Here is a 27,627-nt window from a genome sequence, read left to right on the forward strand (position 1 = left end):
TGGGAAAGAAAGACTTGGCTCCTTGTGGGGGCCAGCCCTCTTCTGAGGATATTAACAATAGTCATGATTCAGATAATGTGGATGCTGTTACAGATACTACGAATATTTCCAATCCGATTGCAGATAATTATACTTCTATTAGTCAGCCCTTGATAGACCGTCCCAGTTTACCTTCTGATGGGATTTCTAATCCGGAAACCGTTGAAAATCGGGATATGGATAGCCTTCCTGCTGAAGATACTTCTGTGCCTTCTGGTGTGGGAGGGCAAGGAATTTCACCAAGGTTAAGAAGGTCGACACGAACAAGATATCCGGTCGACCGATTGAAAATGGACTTTTAAATTGATAGTAATGTTTTAAAATTGTTGAAATATTATAGTATATTGTTTTAGTTGAGAGATACTTAATACTTATGTGCAATGTTACTATTTGTTGTTGTTCACTTAGTATTGTGTCATGTGAACAGTTTTATTCTTGTGCATAGTTTTAGTTGTAAATAATTAATTATAAATTGTAAAGGTTATTTAGGTTGGAGTATATTTTAAAAGGAGGGGTGAATGTGGTGATTATTCCTTGTTTAGTAAAAGTATTGTGATTGGTTGTTTGTTAACTGCCTTGGGATATATGTTGTAATCTCATTGGTAGTTGATGATCACATGATGTGTTGTGGCCACCTTAAATTCAGTTCTTTTCCAGCTTTGGTTGGGACTGGATGTGGGAAGATGTGCTGCAGATTTTAAAGTTAATAAAGCCTAGCTTTGGAAGGCAAATCTATTCTTTATCTCAAGCGGGTACAAAGGAGATTTACGAGGATGTTGCCTGGGCTGGGGAATTTTAGCTATGAGGAAAGATTGGATAGGCTGGGGTTTTCTTTGGAACAGAGGCTGAGGGGAGACCTAATTGAGGTGTATAAAATTATGAGGGGCCTAGATAGAGTGGATAGGAAGGACCTATTTCCCTTAGCAGAAGGGTCAATAACCAGGGGACATAGATTTAAAGTAATTGTTCGGAGGTTTAGAGGGGAATTGAGAATTTTTTCACCCAGAGGGTGGTGAGGGTCTGGAACTCACTACCTGAAATGGTGGCAGAGGCAGAGACCCTCATCACATTTAAAAAGTATTTGGATATGCACTTGAAGTGCTGCAACCTACAAAGCTACGGACCAAGTGCTGGAAAGTGGGATTCGGGTGGATAGCTGTCAGTCGGCCGGCGCGGACAAGATGGGCCGAATGGCCTCCTGCTGTGCTGTAGATTTCTATGACACCTTTTTGAGGAATAGGATACCCCATGTGCCCCTGTCCAATTGTGCTAACCACCACCCTGTTCACCCCAGACCAGTACAACTATAACTGCTTGCATTTATATAGCGCCTTTAACGTAGTGGAACATCCCAAACTATTTCACAGGAGTGTTACCTGACAAAATTTGACACTGAGGCCCATTAGGAGATAGTAGGATAGGTGACCAAAAGCTTGGCCATATAGGTAGGGTTTGAGGAACATCTTAAAAGGAGGAAAGAGGTTTCGGGAGGGAATTCCAGAGCTTAGGACCTAGACAGCTGAAGGCACGGCCAATAGTGGGATGAAGGAAATTGGGATGCACAAGAGGCCAGAATTGGAGGAACGCAGACTTCTCTGAGGGTTGTAGGGCTGGAGGAGGTTACCGAGATAGGGAGGCGCGAGGCCACGGAGGTAGCCAATGCGCCCACTTCCGGGGATTAACAGAGGCGCATTTGGATACCTGCGAGTAAACTACTCAAAGTCGGGACCTTAATTAGTGCAGTCGGGTGGGTACTTAGCACAGCAATTAATGACCTTGGACATTAATCAGGTCTTTTTTGAATTGAATGACCAACTTTAAATTTAACGTCTCTAGTATGGGTTTACCGCGGCTCAGGCAACTGACCAGTGAAATGCGATGAGCCGCAGTTCAGGTGGGAATTTAACCTTGTCATTGCCCTATCTGAATAAAAACTCACTTATTACAGCTGGTAAAATGTTTGGCAGAGAGTTCTTGTGTGAATACAGCTTTTTCTAAACTTTGGAGGCTTTCAAACTTATACCAGGATGGGGGGCAAGGGAACGATAACGTAGTGGTAATATCACTGGGCTAGTAATCCAGAGGCCTGGGCGAATGATCCAGAGACGCAAGTTCAAATCTTACCATGGAGAATTTAAATTCTGGAATAAAAAGCTAGTATCAGTAATGGTGACTGCACTAATTAAGGTCCCGAAACTATTGGATTGTTGTAAAAACCCATCATAATGAAGTGTTTCGAGAGACTGGTCTTAGCCCACATCAAAGCCAGTGTTCCTGCCTCCCTTGACCAACACCAGTTTGCCTATCGGGCAAACAGATCAACGGAGGATGCAATCACTACTGCTCTACACTCGGCACTGAATCACCTAGATGGTAAGGAGACCTACATCAGAATGTTGTTTATAGACTACAGCTCAGCATTCAACACTATCGTCCCCAATAAGCTGGCCACCAAACTCTTGGCCTGAACACTTCCCTCTGCAACTGGACCCTGGACTTCCTAACAGACCCCAGTCTGTCAAATTAGGCAACCACACCTCACCCCCCCCCCCCCCGACCCTGAACACGGGGGCCCCACAAGGATGTGTGCTGAGCCCCCTCCTCTACTCCCTCTTCACCCACGACTGTGTGGCTGTTAATGGTTCCAACACCATCATCAAGTTTGCAGATAACACCACAGTAGTAGGCCAGATCACCAACAATGATGAGTCAGCCTACAGGGAGGAGGTCCAGCATCTCGTGAAGTGGTGCGCCAACAACAACCTGGCCCTTAACACCAAGAAAACAAAGGAAATAATCGTGGACTTCAGGAAGTCCAAAGGCGGAAGTTACACCCCCATCCACATCAATGGGGCGGAGGTGGAAAGGGTGGCCAGCTTTAAGTTCCTCGGAGTCCACATCACGGAAGACCTCTCCTGGTCCCTCAACACCTCCTCTCTGGTGAAGAAGGCCCAGCAGCGCCTATATTTCTTGGAGGCTGAAGGGATGTAATCTGTCACCCCCGATCCTCTCTAACTTCTACCGCTGCACTATAGAGAGCATCCTGACAACTGTATCACGGTATGGTACGGCGGCTGTAGCTCCCATGACCGGAAAGCCCTGCAGCGGGTAGTCAAAACTGCCCAACGCATTACCGGCACCTGGCTACCGACCATAGAACATATATATCAGAAACGCTGCCTACGGAGGGCACGGACCATCATCAAAGACCCTACCCACCCCAGCCACAGTCTGTTCACCCTCCTACCATCTGGAAGACGCTACAGATGCATTCGCACCCATACGACCAGATTTAGGAACAGCTTCTTTCCCAGGGCTGTCATCCTACTGAACTCCACAAATAAACACTAAAGCCTGCACATCTGCCGATGCACTTTATTATGGTCATATTTATGCTAATACATATGTACAAATGTATGTTGAAATGTTTAAGTGTCCTAATCCAAATTGTACACTCTCGGGAGCCGCAAGCCTACATTTCATTGTACTGCACTTGTGCACTAACAATGACAATAAAAGTTGATTTGATTTGATTTAATGTCCTTTAGGGAAAGAAATCTGCTGTCTGGCCTATATGTGACTCCAGACCCACAACTTGACTCTTAACCGCCCTCTGAAATGGTCTAGTAAGCCACTCAGTTGTAACTAACCGCTACGAAAAACAATAAAAATAATGAAACCGGATGGACCACCTCGCATCGACCTCAGCACCGGCTGCCGGCACACCCAGTCCAGTCAACCATCTTCAGCTGCTTCACCAATGACCTTCCCTTCAACATAAGGACAGAAATGGGGATGTTCGCTGATGACTGCAGTGTTCAGCGCCATTCACAACTCCTCAGATAATGAAGCAGTCCATGCCATGCCTGCATGCAACAAGACCTGGACGACATTCAGGCTTGGGCTGATAAGTGGCAGGTAACATTCGCGCCACACAATGACTATCTCCAACAAGTGAGAGTCTAACCGCTGTCCCTTGACATTCAACGCCATTACCATTGCCGAATCCCCCACCATCAACATCCTGGGGGTCATCATTGACCAGAAACTTAACTGGACCAGCCACATAAATACTGTGGCAACAAGAGCAGGTCAGAGGCTGGGTATTCTGCGGCGAGTGTCTCACTTCCTGACTCCCCAAAGCCTTTCCACCATCTATAAGTAAGGAGTGTGATGGAATACTCTCCAGTTGCCTGTATGAGTGCAGCTCCAACAACACTCAAGAAGCTTGACACCATCCAGGACAAAGCAGCGCGTTTGATTGGCACCCCATCCACCACCTTAAACATTCACTCCCTCTACCACCGGCATATCGTGGCTGCAGTGTGTACCATCTACAAGATGCACTGCAGCAACTCGTCAAGGCTTCTTCAGCAGCATCTCCCAAATCTGTGACCTCTTCCAACTAGAAGGACAAGGGCAGCAGGCACATGAGAACACCATCACATCCAAGTTCCCCTCCAAGTCACACACCATCCTGACTTAGAAATATATCGCCAATCCTTCATCGTTGCTGCATCAAAATCCTGGAACTCCCTCCCTAACAGCACTGTGGGAGTACCTTCCCCACACGGACTGCAGCGGTTCAAGAAGGCAGCTCACCACCACCTTCTCAAGGGCAATTAGGGATGGGCAATAAATGCTGGCGTTGCCAGCGACACCCATATCCCATAAAAACGAATTTAAAAAAAAGTTTGATGTGTTTGACAGGACATCAGAAGTGGAAGACCATCACCATCCATGGCAGCGATGACGTGCTATGGTGGGATCAGCATGTTCACAGGAGGCACCACCCAAGTAACAGTTTACATACAGAGGCTCAGCTTCCTTGACCTCTCGGAAGAGCAGTTCTTCTGCAGGCTGAGGTTGTCACATCAGGTGGTTGCAGACATCTGCAGCCTCCTAGAAGAACAACTGCTACCTGCTGGATATGGCAGACTCGCATTACCAGTGGCTGTGAAAGTCACCATGGCCCTTAATTTTTTTACTCTGGTTCCTTCCAGGGTGCTCTCGTAGAGCCTATCGGGCGTCTTGCACTCCACTGCACATAAATGCTTAAGGCAGGTAATCGATGGATTGTTTGTCTGGGCTGGGAGTTAGGTATATTTCCCGTGATGACAATAGCCAGAATGAGCAGGCAGTCAGATTCGCCTCACTATACGTGTGAAGGCCCTGGAAGACAATGGGATAGTCGTGGCAAAGTCAGAATCTTATCAAACAGCATACTCAATCTTCTCATTGTTCAGACATTGATGAAATAGAGTCAGCATCTATGTGTCAGAGATACTTGTATTTCTGTCACCAGTTATCTGCGAGCTCCCTGTCTCCATCTCCAACTGAGAGGGATGCAGATGTGCCACTTACATCCAGGAAATCCTTCTCTGCATCTATTAGCTGGACTGTTAGTGGTGGCCCGCATCCAGTGCTCTCCCTCTGCCTTGCGTTTTGTGCTCTCTTCTACAAGGGGTGAAAAAACAAACGTGTGATTGAGTGAAGGTCAGGTATTCATCTCATGGAGGCAGTGCATTTGATGAGGGAGTTTATGGGACAGATGCATCACATTGCATAAGGACTAGAGTGTCAATGGTGGCTAGATAAATGGGGAAGTGATGAAGTGCATAGAAAGTGAAGGCTGGGTACTGCTGTAAGTTGAGTGGGTGTGAAGAGTGAGGTGATGGAGTACGCTTGGCAAGACAGAGTGAAAGGTAGGTGGGTGAGGGGCTTAAACCACATGATGTAGGTTACTCAGCAAATGTACTCACTTTTCCTGACCTGGTTAGGCCATTAAATTGCTTCCTGCACTGCATCCAAGACCAGGGCACAATGCTCCTGCTGCTCACCTCCTCAGCTACCTCCAACCACGCCTTCCTGGTGAAAGCATATCCCTCCTCCTCCTGACTGTGCCCAGCAGTAATTCCAGTGATGCATAACTAAATCTGGATGCTGGCCTTGCTCTATGTGCAGCATCCATCATAAACACCTCTTGGCTGCTTCAATTTTCACTTGTACATTGTTCCGTTAGAGCGGAGATTGTGTCATGTGGGAGTGCATCACATCCCCCGCGCAGCTTGGAAACACTAAACCCCAAAGTCAAAATTTACTGCTTCAATTCAGTTGCGCTCACATTGCGACGCGCTGACTTGACTTCTGGGTTTCACCCACACAATTCCACCACCCGGGCTCCCCCCCAAACCTGGAAACCACCTTCAGATTAATATCAGGGCCATAGTTTAGGAACTCTGTTTTTTGGTTTTCCCAGCACCCAGATGAAAATCAATCATTATTGAATGACCAGAATTGGTTTTGTTTTGTGTTGTAATGAGGGGACAACCTCACCTGATGTGCCAGGCCTTAATATAATTGTAGAGTGATCTAACACAGGAAAAAGCTCCTGTTGCCCTCCTCCAGTATAGGACTTTGTAATTTCATCCGCAAAGTAACAATGCCAGTAATGCAAAGCAATTCAGTGGATGTGATTGCTTTGGGCAATCATGAGAACTGTGATAAGCTGCTATACAATTGGAAGCCTTTAAGTTTCTGGCTCAGGTGTCCTCATAAAAAGTTATGCTTTTTCAACTGTTCACCCACTAATTCTCAAGATTCTTCCAAAGATTTTCTTTACAAGAGGGACCTGTAGGTTTTTATCCAGATGGATAAGCTAGCATAGGCTGAATGGCATTGCTCATATTATCTACACTGTGACCTTGTAACTGATAAGAGAGCTGTCTGCAGTTTCCAGCTATGACACTTGACCCTTTTTTGTAAATGTGGATTTTGTTAACCACTTTCCAATTCTTTTAAACTTTGTACCTCTGGCTATTTAAAAGGAAAAGCACTGCAATGTATTTGCAAGTCAGAAAATTCCATTTGCAATGCTCCCACCCTCTTGTTAGTGGTCCCAATAGGAGATGAGTTCACAGTATTTATAAATATGTAAGCTCTAGGCCTTTGTTTAGCTTCACCTTGGTCAGTGTGGCTGAGATTAATTGTGATTTACATGAGAGAGATAGGATGTGGGTTGAAAAATTCAATCACTTCACATTTAGCATTTCAATGTTTTGTTTTCAGGTTGAATGGCATATACCGTCCTTTCACCTCTTCGTTTTGTACCCATTCCAGACTGATTGAGCACCTCATCTTCCGATTAGGCACTTTGCAGCCTTCCGGACTCAATATCGAGTTCAACAATTTCAGATCATAACCTCGGGCCCCTATTACTTTTTTACTTATTATTTTTTCCACCCCTTTGTTTTGGGTCTTCCTTTCCCCCCCCCCTTTCCTTTTGTTTCTCTCTCCCACCTGGCAGCTGTCTCCTATCCTGCCAGTACACTTCACACCTAATCTCAGCTGTCTTTTGTCTCCACCGGCCTATTACCATCTCGTCTGGTTTCGAATACCTTTTATTGTCTCTTTTACTTCTTTTGTTCGATCGCAGCCCTGCCTTCGATCTATTTTCTTTTCTTTCCAGTTTTGAAGAAGGGTTTCGACCCGAAACGTCAACTCAAATTTCTCTCCACGGATGTTGCCTGACCTGCTGAGTTTTTCCAGCAATTTCTGTTGTTATTTCGGATTTCCAGCATCTGCAGTATTTTGCTATCGAGGAAATGTCTTTTCTCTGGATTGCTAGCACAGCAGGAGCGTCTCTGCTTTTTGTCATCATGGTCCGTCCGCATAGAAACTTTTAAACTGCATCTGTCTGAAGCTGTGGCTATTAACCGATCTTGGTCTTTAACTTTAGAAACCCCCCAGCCCCATCCATAAAATTCAAACAAGATAAACTAATGAGTAAGAAATATAAATGTAAATAAAACAAAGTTGCCTAGATTTTACAGGCTGAATATAACCTACAGTCTGTATTTTGGACAGCTTTGCAGTAGAGTAATTAACACACTGGGGAGAAAATACTGAACATTTTATTTGCTTTAAACATAATCAGGGGTTGTGATCACAAGATTAGTCTTCTATAGTGGAACACAAGCAACTTCCAAAATTCAAAAATATAAAAGCTATATTGGATTGAGAAATATTTTTCAAGGACAAACTAATTAAAAGAAATATAAATTAAATGGGAACAATGTGCAAAATCACTCAAGCAGTGAGTTGTTTACTTAACTGCAAAGGTTTCACTGGAGATATATATATGTATTCCAGTGTGGGATCACAGCAATTTTAACAATAGTTATTTCCTTAATTCTACTGCATATAAATTTTACGTAGGAGCTTTGAATCAATCAGAATTGATTTGTGTCCTACAGGCATGTTAGAAATTTTCCCATGCTCTATGGCCACATGCCAGCTGTCAGACTTATAAGTAGGACACATGTCAATCCTCAAATTGGCTCAAATCCCCCCATGTTAAATTTATAAAGTAAAAGAACAGAAACTGAAGTTCAATTGTTGCTAAGGGGCTTCACTAAGCATGATCGTCGGGTGCAGAATTGAGCCCCATCTCCAACCCAAGCACATGTATGGTGAGGTTCTGTGCTGGCAGTGGAGCATTGTAATTTCTGCCCTATCTGTAAAATTATTCTCATGGCTATTTACTACAATGCAGCCAATCAAATGGCTGATTTTTTCTTTTAAACATACCTCTAAAAATTACATTTAACATTTAAAAATTAAATTGTGAAAAATATTAAATTTCTGTTTCTTAAAAATATGTGGAAAAAGTTTTTCTGAGGGTTGTGCTTGAGTTTTGTATTCCCTGAGCTTCCCTGCTTCAGATGGGCACCATTATAGTGTTCTGAAAAATACATCCCAGGAGCCAACCACAGCACTGACATTCCCCTGATGCTATTACACACTTCATCGGGCACACATGCAGGTTCTGCTCCTGCTTCTGAGATCCCTTCAGATGCAGGTCATTGCTATGCCACACACCGTCAGGCCAGCTGCGTGTCAAATCCCAATCTCCTCTTCTTACCTTCCCTCTCTCATACACTCAGCCCCAAAGTGGTGCCAGGTCCAAACTGGCTACTCCATTCTCCTACCTTAGATAAAGAAACTGGGAATGAAACATTTGTCTCTGAGCAATGCCACAGGAGATCAACTAGTGCTTAAACATAATTGACAAGTGGTGAATAAAGCAAATAAAAATAAATGTAGTCTTAACAAGAGTGAATCTTGAAATAAAGCACTTTCACATTAAGTTTAAAGTCTCTATGGCTGTGCCTACACAGTTTGCTACATTACAAAAGTGACTACACTTCATTGACTGTAAAGCGCTTTGGGACGTCCAGTGGTCGTGAAAGGCGCTATATAAATGCAAGTCTTTCTCTCTTTCATTCTACATGGAATACTTCTACTTCTCATTAAGCATCTGTCAGATGGAAGCAAATGATCCTAAACTATTGTTGGAAACAGTTTGTTGATGGTCCAGCTTTAGTTCATTCATTATTTTCTGTTAAAAATAAACCAGATAACATATGTTAGTTTCACATGGAAGGTTTACCTCTGAACAAAATGTCCTCCTCTGACACCCAAGAACTCAAAACAAAATATTTTTTAGAGATGACCCAAGACTCATTTAAGCATGTACCTCCATCGAGAGAGATTCATTTAAACTGCAACCAAATTCAACAGAATTCACAGAAGATGGCTAGTTATTACAATTCACTCTATTTTTGGTCTTAAGATGTGCAGTTTATGTCTACCTCACATTTAATTTGACTCAGTGAATTTAATGCCACTGGATGAACATTTAAATTGGTAAATTTTAATTTGAAATGACAAAAGAATGGATGTAAATAAGAGTAATGTTTCACCCTCTACTAACTTGAGTGAAGTTTAAAAAAATAAAATGCATTGTCTGGGGTCTATATCTACAGCTACTGTCATTCAACTGGTAGGTGCAAGTCAAGCAGCATAAGCTTATCTTTATCAGTTTCTCCTTGGTAAGAATATCTCAACACTGCTGCTTCCCATCATGTAGCCCCATTAAGAGAGGAAGGTCATCCAACCAAGGCTAGTTAAGTAAGAGTGATCCTTGGAGATTTAATCTATTTTGTACTGTGGACTAATTCCCACAACCTGTGCTGCTCAATGAGAGACTTTGGACCTGATAACTTGCAATCTGCCGATGTGGAGAGATCCTGACCCGGTTGGAGTTTCTGGGCTCAGGAAGTTTGAATAAAACAGGTCCTCATGCCAGTATGGGTGTATCTTGGGCACCCACTAGACGGCAGCAGAATAAAATATGCTCCTGGGAAGTCAATATCAGTACAATGCCGACGGGACTGGCAACAAAGGTCTGGTATCTTAGAATTGGTCCTCTTTAGCAGAGGATTGATTTCAATGCATCTGTATTAAAACTGCAGAAATTCTCCAGACTAAGTCCCAGGCCTTAAACCCCGCTTCTATTGTTCACAGGTACTGTATTTTGCCAGCATATAGCATGTCAGGTGCATAGGAAGTGTGAACAGCAGGAAATCTGGCAGGTGATGCTATCCACCCTTCGTCGAACACGCCAGATCTCCATGCAACTTCCGCATGCCCGCTGGGAGAAATCCCTAGTTATGATCTTTGCAGCGGGGACCCAGCATTACCGGACCTGCTAGTCAACTTCTGCCCCAAGTATGTTGCTGGCCACGAGGAAATGCGAGGTCCTTGTGTCATTGTTTGAAATTAATACAGAGCAGGGCCAATTTTCCAAATGTATGCTCCTCACAGTTAAAAAGAGGTCTTGAAAAGTTTAAAAAAAAAATTTTGTGCTCATCAAGGTGATGCTGGAGAGAGGATCACTTGCTGATTCAGGTATCGCATAGCTGGATGCAGAGTAAAGCTCACGCTGCACTTTCCCAATGATGTGACTCAGCCTGAACCTCAGAAGAGCATCCCCTCCCTACATGATGACACCTATTCCATTTCTCACACCAACAATCCTTAGGTCAGTGACATTTGCAAAAGAGGGACAGTTTTGGGATGTACACCCATGCCAACTTGGAAATGGGCTGAGAATGCTCAAATGCATTTCTCATAGGGCTTTTATCCCATCTGTCCGGGCTGGATTTGAACTCAAGTTCCGGAGGTGAATTGGCTGATTCAATTTTGGGTATGCAATGTATTAATAGTTAATGTATTGATAGCTAATAATGCATTTAATTGTACACAGGAGTTAATTTTCTTTGAGATTTTTGATAACTTACTTTTCTTAGTCTTTGCATAAATTGTTCTTCTAGTTCATTGACATGCTGGTTAGGGATAGCGACACCCCAGCGTTGTAATTCCATTAACATTTCCTCCTTGCTGTATAGTACAGCTGGGTCCAAAGAATTTTTATTAATGAGTTCCACCAAATACTGTTTAAAATGGATTCTGTAATGACGATGAGAGAGCTGTGTCAAATAAAAGTCTTTGGACACTTTTATTAATAAGTCTTTATATTTTTCCCCTGCATGCAGTTTTAAACTGTCAAATTTGAATAGCAATACTTTGTTGAAATAAAAATGTCCCATGACAACTACAATGAAAAACTTGGCCAGTCTTATTTTGGTTAGGTATCAGTTTAAGAGAGTACATACTGTTCATTAAAAATAAAATGCAAGCATTTATAAGTTAAAACTAATTGCAAGAATAGTTTAAATTTTTTTAAGCAGGATATTTTGAGAAAATAGCTATGATAACAGCAGCAACATAAACATCTCAGTGCTTTACAAGGTGAGAGGTAGATACTGAACAGGACAGGAGGGATTAAGGAGGAAACCAAAGGAATGGTTGAAGAAATTGGTTTTCAAGTGTCTTTTGAAGATGAGACAAGAGGGGGCTAGATGAACTAACTTTGGAAAAGTATTCCAAAATAAAAGGATATAATGAATGAAGGATAAACCTTTGATGAGTAGGGAAAAGCTGTAATCCAGAGTTAGAAGGGTGGAGGCTGTAACTGGGGCATATGGCTGGAAAGTAACATTCTGATGTGATGAAGTGAAGCCTTGAAGGGTTTTAAAAAGTGAGGAAGGAGACCCTATAATTGATTTGCTGGGGTATGGGGAGTCAGTGCTGCTTTGCAAGGACAGGAATCATGCTGTATTGCTTTGTATTACCTAAGGTTTGTGGATAGTTGAGCACAGTAAAGAGGGCATTAAAGAACTCAATCCTCAAGATGATTAGGATTTCAGCAGCAGCGGTAGTAGGGGAAAAAAGAGCATTGTGGTTGCACACCACGAGGTTTAACCTGAGCAGCCAGCTTGGAAAGTTAATGTTGGCAGGTGGCAAAAAGGATGGCTTCAGCTTGTTAACAAAATGGCACACCCCAGGGTTATGTTAGACATGGAGTTGGACAGTACAGAAACAGCCTTGGACTTCATGTTGTTGGTGGAGAGATAGTGTTGGGTGTTACCAGCAATGTTCCCGCTAATCTGGGCAGCCACGCAGCTGTCTGTCAGTCCCGTGCAGCCTGGGATCAGCTTTTCCAATGGGAAATTTTGAGCATGCGCAAAATTTTGAATGGGCCGCGTAGCCCGTTAAAGGGACCATGCACCCCCAAAAGATATTAGGGGAACATTGGTTACCAGTATACAGGCAGAAGCTGACCTCATGCTTGTGAATAATGTTGCTGAGCGGTTGCATGTAAATGAAAAATTGGAGGGGACCAATGGTGGAGACCTGGGGCACACAGGAAGTGAATTAGAAAAGCAGCTGTTGGATTGAGTGCTCATAAGCGTGGTGAGAATATTAGTCAGCACTATCAAAATTCAACTTCAAGCTTCATAATGAGGCATAGAGAGATGAACCTCATAACGCGGCACAGAGATGAACCTCATAACTTTCAATGACACTCAAACCTGGGTACTTAAAAATCAATAGGTGTCAGCCATGACTCAGTGGTAGCTTTCTTGTCTCTGAATCAGAAGGCCTTGGGTTCAAGGCTACTCCAGAGATGAGCACATAATCTAGGTTGACACTTCAGTGCAGGACTGAACCCTCATCTGCCTTCTCAGATGGACATAAAAGATCTCGCAGCACTACTTCTTCCGGTTACCTGGCCAACATTTATCCTTTTGCCAACAGCACTAAAATAGATTTTCTGGTCAGTTATCCAATTGCTGAGGGACCTTGTTTGCGCAAATTGTTGAGGTCTTTCCCCACAGTTTATTACAATAAGCAGGGCACAACTATACAGGAAATAATGGGGGAATGCAGAAGTCAGTCTCCTGTGTAAGCCACTTTGATACAAGATTAAGCATAATGCATAGAGATAAAAAGCCTATACCATCACCTTTGGAACTGACTTGACGATTTCCAAATATGGACTAATGTTAAGCTTTTAAGTACTATTTTCAATAAGTAGGAGGCACCATAGTTGCCTCAGAAAACACTATCTTTAGCATACTCAAGTTCAGAGAAATGTCAACTAAGATTATCATTTCACTTACTCGCAGAAGCCCGAGTAGCCTTTAACTGAAGTGTGTCCACACTGCTCATCCTTCAGACCATGTGAGGTTTCTTTCTGCTCCATAACCTTACATTTACCTAAAGAAGCACAGTGTTTATCATGGAGAACAAAGTTTTGCAATCCACTACTAATATTTACAGAAAAAGCTGGATTAAATTTTATTGCCCCATTGGATGCAGCATAAATGCAAATAAGGTTTTTCTTAATTTCATGCACAAAAAGGTAATTCTGTATTATGGATTTATATGAAGAAGCCAAGTATTGAGTCATCATTTATATGTAAATCCAGATGATCACAAAATGACCTATGTCCAAAAAAAGTTTCTCTGTTACAAATGAAAATATTGGTATCACAGTATCACTGTACTGCCTTTAGGGCAAGAATATCTGTGTTGCTGGGTCACGATCTGCTGAATATGAACATATAATTTCACAAAAATTAAAAAGTGATTTTTCCTTTTTCCGTACACTTCATTAGTTCTGTAGTAAAACAAAATCATGCAGAGCCATTATTGGGGTTGGGAGCAATGTTTTAAATTGAAAACTGTTCACTTCTGTCAAATGTATAGTTTAGCATGCAGCATCTTGTCTATAGTATGTATATAAAACATCAGATACTCTAAGCTAAACTACATGTGAGCAGCACCATGGGTGAGCTGCTCTTACTGTCAAAGGACACAGAAACTTAAGGGTGCATACAAATTATATTCTTATGCAGTATACCACCCCCATTATTAAAAGCCAATAGTTATTACCTTCCACCTGTCCTAGACTGTTATCTGTTACAAAGGCAGTCAAGGAAATACCCTCCATCTGTATGAAAGGAAATCACACACGTTAAGAAAGTGCTAAAAAAGCCAATTGTTTTGGTATTCAATAAAGTATATGACTCAAGAATAATATGACTGTAGAAGGGACAGCTTTAACTATAAAATTGGCTAGTTTATTTAAAAAACTGTGTTGACATACTCATAAATGTTGTCCTATGAGAAACCTTCTCTCCCCATATACAAATCCTCCACTTGAAGGCTCGATGTGGAGTTCTGACAATCTACTGACTCAGTGACGAAGCCTGTCTGCTTGAGGCTCCACAGGGAACTTCCTAGATCAGCAGCTGGGTTGGTATGATTCATTATGAGCCAATTACTGCTCCTACCAGTTAGGGGTTTTCTAAAAGTTATCCACCATACCTAATGTTAGTCTTTGGGGAGCGGGGGGGGGGGGAAGAGAAATCAAGGAGTACTCTGTATTGAAAGTCCTCACTCTACGATAATGCTCCCTCTTGTTAAATTATTTGAAATGCATTAACAGTACTCTAGGCAGAGTAGAACATCAAGAGATTAGATACGACTCACATTTAATAGTTGCTGCATCCGTTCCACACTCCAGTCTCTGAGGTGATAGAAACAGTCCCGGGGATGATGTGCATGCAAACCCTTTGTATGGCAGTTACTCATGAATGTACAAGCCTGTTGTAATCAAATGTATTTAAAATAATGTTTGCATAATTGTATAAAGCAAGCAGTTTCTATTATCTGGATATGACTATTAGCAAAGTACACAAGGTGAAAATATACAAAGTTAAATCAAAAAGGGTCAATGAGAGAAGCAAGATTAAAAGGGGACTAGCTGAGTGAAGTATACTTAAGTTGGAGGCTGTGAGGAAGCTAGCTCTCAGAGGAAACTGATCATAGGGTAGAAGATAGTCAAGGTGTGCTTGGGCATAGAAACTGTATATAGGAACCAGAGACCAAGAAAAGGCAGACACTCGGGGCCATGAAATGTTCTAAGTCTACATCAAGAATCAAGATGTATTTACACAAATTAAATCCCATCATGACAAGTTGCGAAACTGAATTGAATAAATCTGTTAATGTGTGGTTTGTTACCAGAATACACATGACCATGAAAGCTTCTGGTTTTATCATAAAAATCCAAATAATCGTTAATGCCCTTCAGGGAAGAGAACCTGCCACCCCTATCTGGTCTGACCTACATGCTACTCCAGTCCCATGCTATGTGGTTGTCCTCAGAGCAATTAGGGGTAGGTAATAACTGCTGCCATACTGGTCTAGTCAAGAACAAATAGTACAAAAATACATTAGAAATAAGATGTAGGAACTGGAGGCTATTGTGGCTGTAGGGAACTACAACATAGTGGGAATATCTTGGCTAACTCTAGATGATAGTAATGAATATAACATACAGGCATATAAACAGAGTGGACAGAAAAGAAGGCAGTGTAGCCCTATATATCAGGACACATGGGTGGTAAAAGAAGCTGATCCTATAGAAGGTGGCAAGTTACACACAATGAACTACTCTGGTTACACATCTCTATGTGAAAAAATTCAACCTAAACCCTAGGGTTATGCTACAGGTTAACCAGATTACCATAAGGAAGAAGACAGCTTGCTCTATGAAGTGATGGGAAGTAAAGGAAAGTTATTTTAATTGATAACTTCAATCAATCAAATATAAATACGGAAGCTGGAAGTGGTTTATAGAGTCAGGGTTGGTTGATGTAAAGCATGACTGCTTCATGATCAAGTTCATCTCTGCACTAGAGGCAGTGCTCATCTTGATCTGGTATTCATAAGTAATTCAGACAATATACAGGAAATAGAAGTTATGGTATCCTTGGGGGCAAGGGCTCATTTACATAAAAAGAGACAGGAACCTATGCCATTTACAGCCCTCCTTGGCATCCGCCCCACAGGAGGCTAGGAATATCAGAGCAGCACACTGCTGCTCCATTGGGGGGTGGGCTCACCTTTCCAGCAGTAGAGTTGAACTTTCTAAAAAAGGTCAACCAAGTATGGCATCAAGACGCCTTAAGCAAAGCTGAGGTCAATGGAAAAACCCTGCAGTGGTTGCAGTTATGCCTGACATAAAAGAAGATAATTGTGGTTGTTGAAGGTCAATCATTGTAGTCCCAGAACATCCTCTCATCCTTCAGGTAAGTGCTCAATCATTTTTGGCTGTTTCATCAATGATCTTCCTTTCATCATAAGGTTAGGAGTGGGGCTGTTTGCTGACAATTCCACATTGTTCATCTCCATTTGCAATTCCTCTGATAACAAAGCAGTCCAGGCTTGCCTATAGCAGGACCTGGAGAATGTCCAGGTTTGGGCCGATAAGTGGCAGGTAACATTTAGGCTACATAAGTGCATGGTAATGACCACCTCAAACAAGAGAAAGCCCACTGATCTCCCTTAGACCTTTTACGGCAGCATCATCGTCAAGTTCACCACCATCAACATCTGAGGGGTCACCACTGACCAGAAGCTTAAATGGACCAGCCATATTAATATCATAAGTACTAAATCAGGGCAGAGGCTTTTTCTCTACAGTGAATTACTCACCTCCTGATCTCTCAAAGCCTTTCCACCATTTGCAAGGCTTAAGTCACAAGGAGGCGGACACAAGAAGTGCTCATGATATCTTGCAATTGAATTTTTGTTAGTGTAGGGAAAGGGCAAGATCCGGTGGAATCAGGTCCAGTCACAAATTCTGGTTCCCTGACTTTCGTATGCCTGATACTGTCCTCCTAAGCCCAAGAACTTCATCTAGAATCAGCAAGCTGGTTCACACTGAACAATTATGCCTCTAAATGCATTAACAAACAAATCAAAAGTGAAAGAGGAAAAATAACAGGGAAAAAAGGGGAAGGGGGATTCATTGGGGGCGAATACTGAAACATGTAGAAACATGTTTAAAGCATAACGAGGGGCAAAGAGAGACCTAGAAAAAAGCATAGTTGCAGATTTCTTGCAAAATGGCAAGAAATTATTTCAGTACTTCAACAGTCAAATGGCAGTCACAGAAGGGGTGAAAACCGTAAAAGATGCAAATAGACCTCTACCACCTAGAAGGACAAGGGCAGTAGGTGCATGGAAACACCACCACCTGCAAGTTCCCCTCCAAGTCACACACCATCCTTACTTGGAAATATATCGCCGTTCTTCATCGTCGCTGGATCAAAACCCTGGAACTCCCTCCCTAACAGCACTATGGGAGTACCTTCAACACACTGACTACAGTGGTTCAAGAAGGCGGCTCACCGCCACCTTCTCAAGGGCAATTAGGAATGGGCAATAAATGCTGGCCTTGCCAGTGACGCCCACATCCCATGAATAAAAAAAATTGAAACAGAATATGAGCACAAAATAGTAAATATTCTTAATTATTACTTGCTCCCAAGTATTCACAAGAGTAGGCATGAGTAATATACTGTCCCCAAACAGAGATAACCTAGGCAAAAAATATTCAACAAAGTTCCACATGAAAAGGTTAGTTAAGTAGAAAGCTGTCAGAATTCAAGGTGAATCTTCAGAACAGACTAGAAACTGGGTGAAGGTTAGAAAACATTAGCTACTTGTTAGAGGAGCTATATTGGGGCAGGGAAGTACTGAATGGGGCACCTCAGGAATTGGTGTTGGGACCACTACTATTTTAATTTACATTAATGTCTTGGATTCAGATTCTCAAAAGCAAAGTGGTCTAATTTGCAGATGAAACCAAACTAGATTGGGCAATGGAATTCGCTCAGAAATTACAAAATAAGTTGGACAAAATATGTAAGTGAGCAAAAAAAAGGGCAATTAACGTTTAATGTGGACAAGTGTAAACTATTGCACATGGGAAGGAAAAATGGGCAACATGTATTCCACAAATGGTGTTGAAATAGCTAGGGATAAAGTTGAAAGAAACTTAGGAGTTTTAGTAGCTTTGATGCTCAAAATGTCAAATAAATAGAGCTGCAATCAATAAAGCCAACAGAATGTTGAACAGTACAACAGAAGTCAGAAGTTCAGAGCAAACTGTACAGTGCTCTGGTCAGAACACATCTTGAATAACGTGTCCAGTTCTGGTCACCAAAACACAAAGATATTTTAGTGCTGAAGTTCATACAAAAATGAGCCATGAGGATGTTCCCTGGACTCAAAGATATGAGCTAAGAGGGAAGACTGGAGAAGCTGGGGCGTTTCACCCTTGAAATTAAACATTGCAGGGTATAACATGTTTTGAAAAGATAGAGGGGGGAAAAGGGGAGGTGGAGTAGCTGTACTTATTAGGGATAACATAATGGCAGTAGAAAAAAGGGACATAGATATCAGCAAGACAAAAATAGAATCCATATGGATAGAGATAAAAGGTAATAAAGGATCAGTCACACTAATAGGTGTAATCTACAGACCACCTAATAGTGGAAGGGAGGTGGAGGAAGAAATATACAGACAAATAAGAAAAATTAGTAAAAAATATAGAATAATAATCATGGGGGATTTCAACAACCTCGATATTAATTGGAGGTAAAGGGGATAAGAGAATGGAGTTCCTACAATGTATACAGGACTCCTTTCTAACCCAATATGTAAAAAGCCCAACAAGGTAGGATTCGCTATTGGATCTAGTTATGGGAATGAGCCAGAGCAGATAAGAGAAGTAAAAGTAGGGGAACATATAGGCAATAGTGACCAAAATATAATACGCTTTAAGATGATAATATAGAAGGACATAAGTATAATAAAAAACAGGTTAATAGATTAGAGAAAAGCTGAGAATAGAACTTGGGAAGATAAAATGGGCAACAATATTGGCAAACAACAATGTAGATCAACAATGGGAAACATTTAAAACGGTGTTCAACAGAGTGCAGGAAAAATATATTCCACTAAAAGGAAAGAACAAACTAAACACTAATGGATAAATAAAGACATAAGGGAACAATTGAGGGTAAGGAAAGAGGTATACATTAAGTACATAGACAGCAGAGGAGTGCACGATAAGAGAGAATACGAAGGAATGAGGAGAAAAGTAAAAAAAAAACAATTAGGAAGGCAAAGAGGAACTATGAAATTAAATTATCAAGGAACATAAAACAAAATAGTAAAATATTTTACAGGCACATCAATAAAAGAAGGAAGGTTGGGTTGGGAATAGGGCCATTAAGGGATAGACAGGACAATAGGAAGTTGGCAGAAATATTAAATAATTATTTCGCTTCGGTATTTACCAGGGAGATAGAACAGGTGGACATGACATTGGATGATGAGATGAGTAATGAGGTAAGTGCATTTAAAATAAAAAAGGGGATATATTAAATAAACGAATCAAACTCAATGAGGATAAAACCCCTGGTCTGGATGGATTGCATCCACGCATTTTTAAAGAATCTAGGGAGGAGATAGCAGAGGCATTACTACACATATTTAATAATTCGTTAGGAAAAGGTGTAGTGCCAGAGGACTGGTGGATAGCTAACGTAATACCTATATTTAAGAAGGGGGATAGAACATGTCCAGGGAACTATAGGCCAGTCAGTTTAACATCGGTGATAGGAAAAATAATGGAATCCCTACTAAAAGAGAGCATAGAACATCTAGAAACGAAAAGTATAATAATGAACAGTCAGCATGGATTTCAAAAGGGAAAGTCTTGCTTGACCAACCTTATTGAATTTTTTGAAGAGGTAACAGAGAGTAGACAATGGTAATGCAGTAGATGTAATTTATCTAGATTTTCAAAAGGCCTTCAATAAGGTACCACATAATAGACTAATGAATAAGGTCAGAGAATGCGGAGTCAGGGGACAAGTAGCAGAATGGATTGCTAGTTGGCTTCAAGACAGAAAGCAGAGAGTGGGAATAAAGTATAGCTATTCACAGTGGCAGAAGGTGGGTAGTGGTGTTCCACAAGCATCAGTGCTGGGACCACTGCTGTTCACAATTTACATAACGATTTAGACTTTGGAATCAAAAGCACAATTTCTAAATTTGCAGATGATACCAAATTGGGGGGGACAGTCAAAACTGAGGAAGACTGCAACAAATTACAGGAGGACATTAATAAACTTGCAGAATGGGCATATAACTGGCAAATGAAGTTCAACACAGATAAATGTGAGGTATTACATTTTGGTAGGAAGAATAGAGAGGTCACTTATCACTTGGAGGGTGCGAGCCTAGGTGGGGTAGATGAACAAAGGAATATTGGAATACAAATACACAAATCACTAAAAGTTGCGCCACAGGTTAGCAAGGCCATAAAAAAAAATTCCTGACCAACGGTTCCACCACAGACCCAATTCACGTACGAACCAGGGTCAAACAAGGCTGTGTCATCGCACCAATGCTCTTCTCGATCTTCCTTGCTGCAATGCTCCATCTCACCCTCAGTAAGCTCCCCACTGGAGTGGAGCTAATTTACAGAACAAACGGTAAACTGTTCAACCTCCGTCGCCTCCAGTCCAGATCCAAGGTCGTCCCATCCTCTGTCATCGAATTACAGTATGCAGACGACGCTTGCGTCTGCGCTCACTCGGAGGTCGAACTCCAAACCATCATCAACACCTTCACCGAAGCGTACGAGAGCATGGGCCTTATACTAAACATCTGTAAGACAAAGGTCCTCCACCAACCTGCCCCCGCCACACAGTACTGCCCCCCGATTATCAAAATCCACGACAAGGCCTTGGACAACATGGACCACTTTCCATACCTCGGGAGCCTACTGTCAACAAGGGCAGACGTCAACGACGAAGTCCAACACCGCCTTCAGTGTGCCAGTGCAGCCTTTGGTCGCCTGAGGAAGAGAGTGTCTGAAGACTAGGACCTCAAAGCCGGCACTAAGCTCATGGTCTACAGAGCAGTAGTGATACCCGCCCTGCTGTATGCCTCAGAGACATGGACCATGTACAGCATGCACCTCAAAGCACTGGAGAGGTACCACCAACGCTGCCACCGCAAGATCCTGCAAATCCATTGGCAGGATAGGCGCACCAACGTCAGTGTTCTTGCTCAGGCCAACATCCCCAGCATCGAAGCTTTGACCACGCTCAATCAGCTCCGATGGATGGGTCACATTGTCCACATGCCCGATATGAGACTCCCAAAACAAGCGCTCTACTCGGAGCTCCGGCACGGCAAGAGAGCCCCAGGTGGGCAGAGGAAACGCTTCAAGGACACCATCAAAGTCTCCTTGAAAAAGTGTAACATCCCCATTGACACCTGGGAATCCCTGGTCCAAGACCGCACAAAATGGAGGAGAAGCATCCGGGAAGGCGCCGAACACCTTGAGTCTCTTCGCCGGGAGCAAGTGGAAGCCAAGCGCAGGCAGCGCAAGGAGCGCACGTCAACCCAAGCACCCCACCCACCCGCCCCTTCAACCACCGTCTGCCCCACCTGTGACAGAGACTGTAGGTCACACATTGGACTCATCAGTCACCTGCAAACTCATTTTTAATGTGGAAGCAAGTCATCCTCGGTTCCGAGGGACTGCCTAAGAAGAAGAAAAAAAACAAGCACTAGGGTTTATTTCTGGAGGGATAGAATTGAAAAGTAGGGAAGTTATGCTAAACCTGTATCGAACCTTGGTTAGACCACACTAGAGTACTGCGTACAGTTCTGGTCGTCATATTATAAAAAGGATATAGAGGCACTGGAGAGGGTGCAGAGAAGATTTACAAGGATGATACCAGAAATATCAGGAAAGGATGAACAGGCTGGGTCTCTTTTCTCTTGAAAAAAGGCCGAGGGGTGACCTAATAGAGGTCTTTAAAATTATGAAAGGTTTTGATAGAGTGGATACAGAGAGAATATTTCCACTTGTGGGGAAGAGCATAACTAGAGGCTATCAATATAAGATAGTCACCAAGAAATCAAATAGGGAATTCAGAAGAAACTTCTTTACCCAAAGAGTGGTGAGAATGTGGAACTCGCTAACAGAGGGAGCGGTTGAAACGAATAGTATAGATGCATTTAAGGGAAGGCTGGACAAGCATATGAGGGAGAAGGGAATGGAGGGTTACGCTGATAGATTTAGATGAGGAAAGATGGGAGGAGGCTTCGGTGGAGCATAAACGCCGGCATGGACTGGTTGGGCCGAATGGCTTGTTTCTGTGCCGTATATCTTATGTAATGTAATCCTATGAAATGAGGCATCAGCTCTTAAGAGGTATAGAAGATAGTAAACCATATGGAAAAGATAAATGTGGAAAATTACCTGAGACTAAGGCCAAGGGACTAGTAAACTAGTAAAAGGAAAATTTATGAATGATATCAGGAAGTCTTCAAAGAGTGATCAATAAATGGAATGGACTCCTAGATACAATAGTGAAAGCAAAAACCTTAGAATCAGTTAAAAAACAACTGGATGCTACAATGGCGGAGAGAGCTTTAGGGTTTTTCTGGATGGATGAACTAACATGAGCCAAATGGCCTTTGTTACAATTTTGGGGTTTTGCTTTAGATATTCCCTTAGGTACAGCCGTGCTAGTCACTCCTGTAAGCAGTCGGAACATCTTGTGTTTAGGCGTGTGCCTGTACTGCCCCATATCTAACCATACAAAAGTGTAACTTAGTGGTGTGACAATAGTAACCCCTTGTGATCTGAACTGGATGTTATCTTGCACAGGCATGCTTCTTCAATCTCTTCGAAGATGGACTAAGAAAATATTTTGTTGAGACCTGCTTTATTTCACAGTAAGTGAACATACATGCCAGCAGCCATGATCAGATTTACTTAGTTCAATCATTGCAAAATTTCTTTGCGTAATAATGCAAGATAATAAACATGCTTTGCATCCCCATGTAAGTGTGTCGTCTTACTTGACTTAACACAACCTCCCGTGTGCTAAACTTCTGAGCTAGGCCAAAACTGGTCTTCACAGCTTTCTGTTTATAGCCTGACTGACATTACAGCCTTTGCTGGACCTGACTGACTGCCTATGTCCCTGTTTTTATAGCACGCGGTGTTCACAGCCAGAAAGGCCCAGAGACTTTCCAACACAAGGAGTGTGAAACAGGCTAATTAATTATTTATTGTTTACGATCTATAGGAAAGCAAAATCAAAGTTTAGCTCATTATGATTTTAATTACTTTTTGCCTTTAAAAAAAAACTTGTGTGAATACACTTTGCTTTAAAAACTGACCTTTAAAAGTAGCTATTTTTCTTTCCAAATCGTATTTGTGGGAAATTAGTCAATAAAGCTCCTAAAATGTGATAGCCTCCTGCATCTGTAATTATCTTCTGGTTCTGTGATTATAAATTTTGAATTATAAGGGAGCAGAGCAAGTTGTTAATGTCAACTATCGGGACGGTACTGAGCAGAGGTCAGCATGTCCCCAATAGGGGGAAGATGGGAGAGACAGAAAACAATGACAACAACATCCTGGGACATTTTGAAAACCTTTGAATGAGCACTTAAAGGTTACATTAGCAAAACAAAAGAGAAGGTTAATAGTTACTCTTCAGTGGAGATGATGCAAAACAGTTTGTTAGAGAAGAAAATGGGAGAGAAAAAAGGGAGAAGGAAGGGAACTGTTACAAGAGGACAACATGAGTTGTGCATTACTTAAATACCAAATGTTCTTGAATAAACATGGTCTTCAAATAGGAATCCACAACTCAGTACCACAACTAGTAAATGTCCGTTGGTCCTGAAAACAACAACCTTTATATTATAGATAAAAGTGAAAAGCACAATAAAAACACAAATATATTTTGTGAATGAAAGGACATTCAAGGATCTGGAAACAATAACAACTTACCGATCCTAATTTAAAGGGTCTCTTACAGCCACCACAGAATTGATACTGACATTCTGAGCAAGTAAAATGAATACAACCCCCTCTGGACAGGTCAAATCGAACTCTGCAATTAGGGCACTCTAAAGCAGACACAAAATATACAATGAAAGAGATTTGGAACCCACATTGCAGGCCAAAAATGTCTGCATATATATCAATTAGACATTACATCATTAACTCAAGAACACAGGTGTCACCACACAGAGGGAAGATTTCTGCTGTTTGCTATTTATAGAGAAAATGCATGTATACAGAACACATTTATGATTTCAATATACAGTAAATGGAAAAAAACCCTGAAATCTGCTGCCATAATGGTGAATAACTATAGCCAATGTTTTGCACCTAGGAAACTCAAAGCTAAAGGTACATGAGCAATGCAGTGTATCGATAGCTGGAGCAAATAGGGTGCTGGGGTGTATCCATAGGACAATTGAGTACAAGATGAGGTACACTGTTTTGTCCTTGTACAAGACCTTAGTCATGCGCACTTGGAATACTGTGTCGTTTTGGTCTCCTCACATGGCGGGTGATATTGAGGCTTTGGAAAGGGTGCAGAGGAGGGTCACTAGACTAATTCTCAGACTAAAGCATTTTAGTTATCAAGATGGGCTAAAAGAGTTGGGGCTCTGTACCTTAGGGAAGTGTAGACTAAGGGGGGGATCTGATTGAGGTTTAGAAGAAGGGAATAGATTGTGTTCCAGCTGACAGTTTATTTCAATTAAATAGGTTAGGCAGGACCAGGGATCACAAATTTAAGTTGGATAAGGCCAGATCTAGGTTAGATGTCAGGAGGTGGTTCTTTTCCCAGAGAATAGTGGACCTCTGGAACAGGCTGCCGTCTCATGCGGTGGATGCTGATTCGCTGAATTCCTTCAAGCGAGAGCTGGATTTGTTTCTGGCTGGGGCAGAGATCACCTCTTACAGAAGGTAGGTACTGCAGGGAATTCAGGGCCAGCGTGATCTCCTGGACTAGTTTCAGTCGTTGAGTATATTCAAGACAGAGATCGATAGATTTTTGATTAAGGGAATCAAGGGATATGGGGACAGTGCAGGAAAGTGGAGTTGAGGTAGAAGATCAGCCATGATCTTATTGAATGGCGGAGCAGGCTTGAAGGGCCAAATAGTCTACTCCTGCTCCTATTTCTTATGTTCAAATGTTGACCCATGATTACATCATAGTTGTGCATTTATCGTATGTATTTTTTTCTGTCAAAACAGTAAAGTTCTACCTGACAAGCAAATCTTGTCGGTAGCCCACAGAATAAGGACGCAGTTTGATGACCACAGTTGTGTCTGTGGCATGCTAAAAAATCGAGTTAATCTATAATTATCAGCTGCTGTTTGGTGCAACTATAGTTACCTAATCCATTTTTGGTGAGGTAGATGTCTAGTTTGCTTGCCTGATACTCAGGGTTATTCTGCTGCTTCCATATCTTAAACTTTTCGCAGCTGATCCCTTCATGCTGTTGCTCCCACTGAGGAAAAAAAACTCATGAAGCATCATTGGTCATAGTTCTGTGAAATCTCCACAACAGCTGGAATGCAGATCAATTAAACACAGATAATTATACAGCCCAACAGATTACTTACAGGAATCTTGCACTGGAAGCATGAGCTTTTTTCACAAGAAGGACAATCCATTCTCAATCTATCTATCTCATGCAACAGTCCAAAGGAACACTGAAAGAAACAATGTAACATTTAGCATAGAAACCATGTTCAGTATAAAACTTAGCTTAATGCAATTTCAACTACAGGAAACTCTTTTTTATCTGGCACCAACGGGACCGGCGTGGTGCCGGTTTATCAAAAAGTCCGGATTACAGAGAGGTATAGTAAAAGGTACGAGAGCTCTGTACACAGCAACAAATCCAGGCTTCCCTGTTGCTTAGCAACAGGTACAGGAACTCCGGCCACAAGATCCAAGCGTTCCTGTTGCTTAGCAACAGGTGCAGGAACCGGCCACAAGATCTAAGCGTCCCTGTTGCTTAGCAACAGGTGCAGGAACCCGGCCACAAGATCTAGGAACGGCCACTAATATGAATTAAAACTTACCTGAACCTACTCCTGAATTTTGCCGGTTAACAGAGCTTTCCGGTTATTTAGGTGCCGGTAAATCGAGAGTTTCCTGTAATTCCAATTTGTATTCCAAACTTGATCGAATAATTTTGCCTCAACCATATGGTTGCCATATGATGCTTGTTTCTTTGGTAGACAGGAAATTAAGGAAGTCAAAAACTGTGATCCACAGTCATTACTCACAGACATGCCTATCTACACAGTGGCTCACCGTTTGAAGCCACAATGGTTAAAGTGTTCAGACAACCTCCATAGATTCAGTGCAGAGATCATGGAACAATTCTACAACTAACAAATACAAATATCTAAGTTCTAATACAAACAATCAGTATAACTAATCTTGCAAATGAACTTAACTAAAAAGAATCAAGAGAACCTTGCTAGTCTTTTTAAAAATCGAATTCTGCCAGTTTGAAACCATTATCTGCAAAACTGCAGCTGTGCATTCCCACGGCGTGGTGTGAGAGTTGGATAGGCACTCTATTAAATCTGTAACTGTACATAGCTCTAGAGTATTGTGGAGACAGTGGAATCTTATAGACAGAAAGTGCTGAAATATAAAATGGAAATAAAGAATACATTTCAATGTAGAAATGTAAATCCAAAGCTCCCCTGAGCTCAGCGGATAAATGGACCACCCAGTGTAGTACAGAGTCACATAAACCAGAAAGGTCCCTAGTCTGCGCAGAGTTATGTGAACTCACCCAAGGCAGAAGTGGGGCACTATAAATAGCTTCTACACCCTAGACTAGGGAGGAAGAAATAAAACAGCCAGGATTCCCACCTCTGATGATTGCTCAGTCATTCATACTGGAACATGTAGGTGTCTAGATATTGGGTATAGCCTGGATCAGTCTTAGCTAGTGCTATCCCTACAGCCAAATAACTTACCAACACTCAAGGCTAGAAATTCATCATAGCCTAGAAATGGGCGGTATCATTAGAAAAGTTGGATAATTAGCACCAGGCACTAATGCTTTAGACTGCACGCAAAATTCATGCTCACTGCTCAAAAAAATGATTGGAGTCCTAATTCAAATCTTTAAGCCCAAGCTCATTGGTGTTACACTCAAAGGGTGAGGGGGTCGTTCGGCCCAACTGCCTGCCTCTCTTCCATGGCCACGTTCGCGCCCGGGTGGTCCTGGAGATGGAGCACGCGGTGTCCGCTGGCATGCTCGAGGTCTTCCGCGACCGGTGGGCACCGGAGGGACTGGAGTGCATCATCACCTCCGGCAATAACATTTGAATTCAAGGTGTTAAGTTTACTTTAATGTTTTTGTTAAATTACAGTTTTATTGTTTATTGTTCAAACCAGAAGAGTGCACTCAAAGGGTGGACCAATATCAGGTGCAGTCTAATCGCAAGTCATGATTGTCACAGGCTTTTTTCTGTACTTGATGCTGCAGAATCTCATTTTTAGCATTGCTGGCTGTGTAGTGGTCTCAGCAAGCAACAGCAGGTCAAGGAGAAGGAGCTGGAGGACTGAAGCAGCTGTACTCATGGCAGATCTACACCCCAGGGAG

The 27,627-nt window shown here is 42.1% G+C and overlaps 1 protein-coding gene across 3 annotated transcripts in view; it reads right to left on the bottom strand.

Annotated features, from left to right (window-relative positions):
• Positions 1 to 7,936: 7,936 nt before the first annotated feature.
• Positions 7,937 to 27,627, bottom strand: part of LOC147114809 (uncharacterized) — a 158,476-nt gene continuing 138,785 nt past the window's right edge. For 2 of the 3 annotated variants that reach the window (XM_085992767.1, XM_085992768.1), the window contains exons 17-24: positions 25,616 to 25,705; positions 25,386 to 25,500; positions 23,984 to 24,102; positions 14,785 to 14,898; positions 14,185 to 14,242; positions 13,410 to 13,506; positions 11,184 to 11,352; positions 7,937 to 9,439 (exon numbers count right to left, since the gene is read on the bottom strand). In XM_085992767.1, the coding sequence (XP_085848893.1) occupies positions 9,362 to 9,439; positions 11,184 to 11,352; positions 13,410 to 13,506; positions 14,185 to 14,242; positions 14,785 to 14,898; positions 23,984 to 24,102; positions 25,386 to 25,500; positions 25,616 to 25,705 (840 nt within the window). In that variant the 3' untranslated portion in view covers positions 7,937 to 9,361. The remainder of the gene's footprint in view (positions 9,440 to 11,183; positions 11,353 to 13,409; positions 13,507 to 14,184; positions 14,243 to 14,784; positions 14,899 to 23,983; positions 24,103 to 25,385; positions 25,501 to 25,615; positions 25,706 to 27,627) is intronic. The other variant, XM_085992769.1, reaches the window with a different exon arrangement.

This window comes from Somniosus microcephalus, chromosome 7 (assembly GCF_052327205.1).
Source record: "Somniosus microcephalus isolate GS21.2 chromosome 7, FLI_Smic_1.0, whole genome shotgun sequence".
In the NCBI taxonomy this organism is placed as follows: domain Eukaryota; kingdom Metazoa; phylum Chordata; class Chondrichthyes; order Squaliformes; family Somniosidae; genus Somniosus; species Somniosus microcephalus.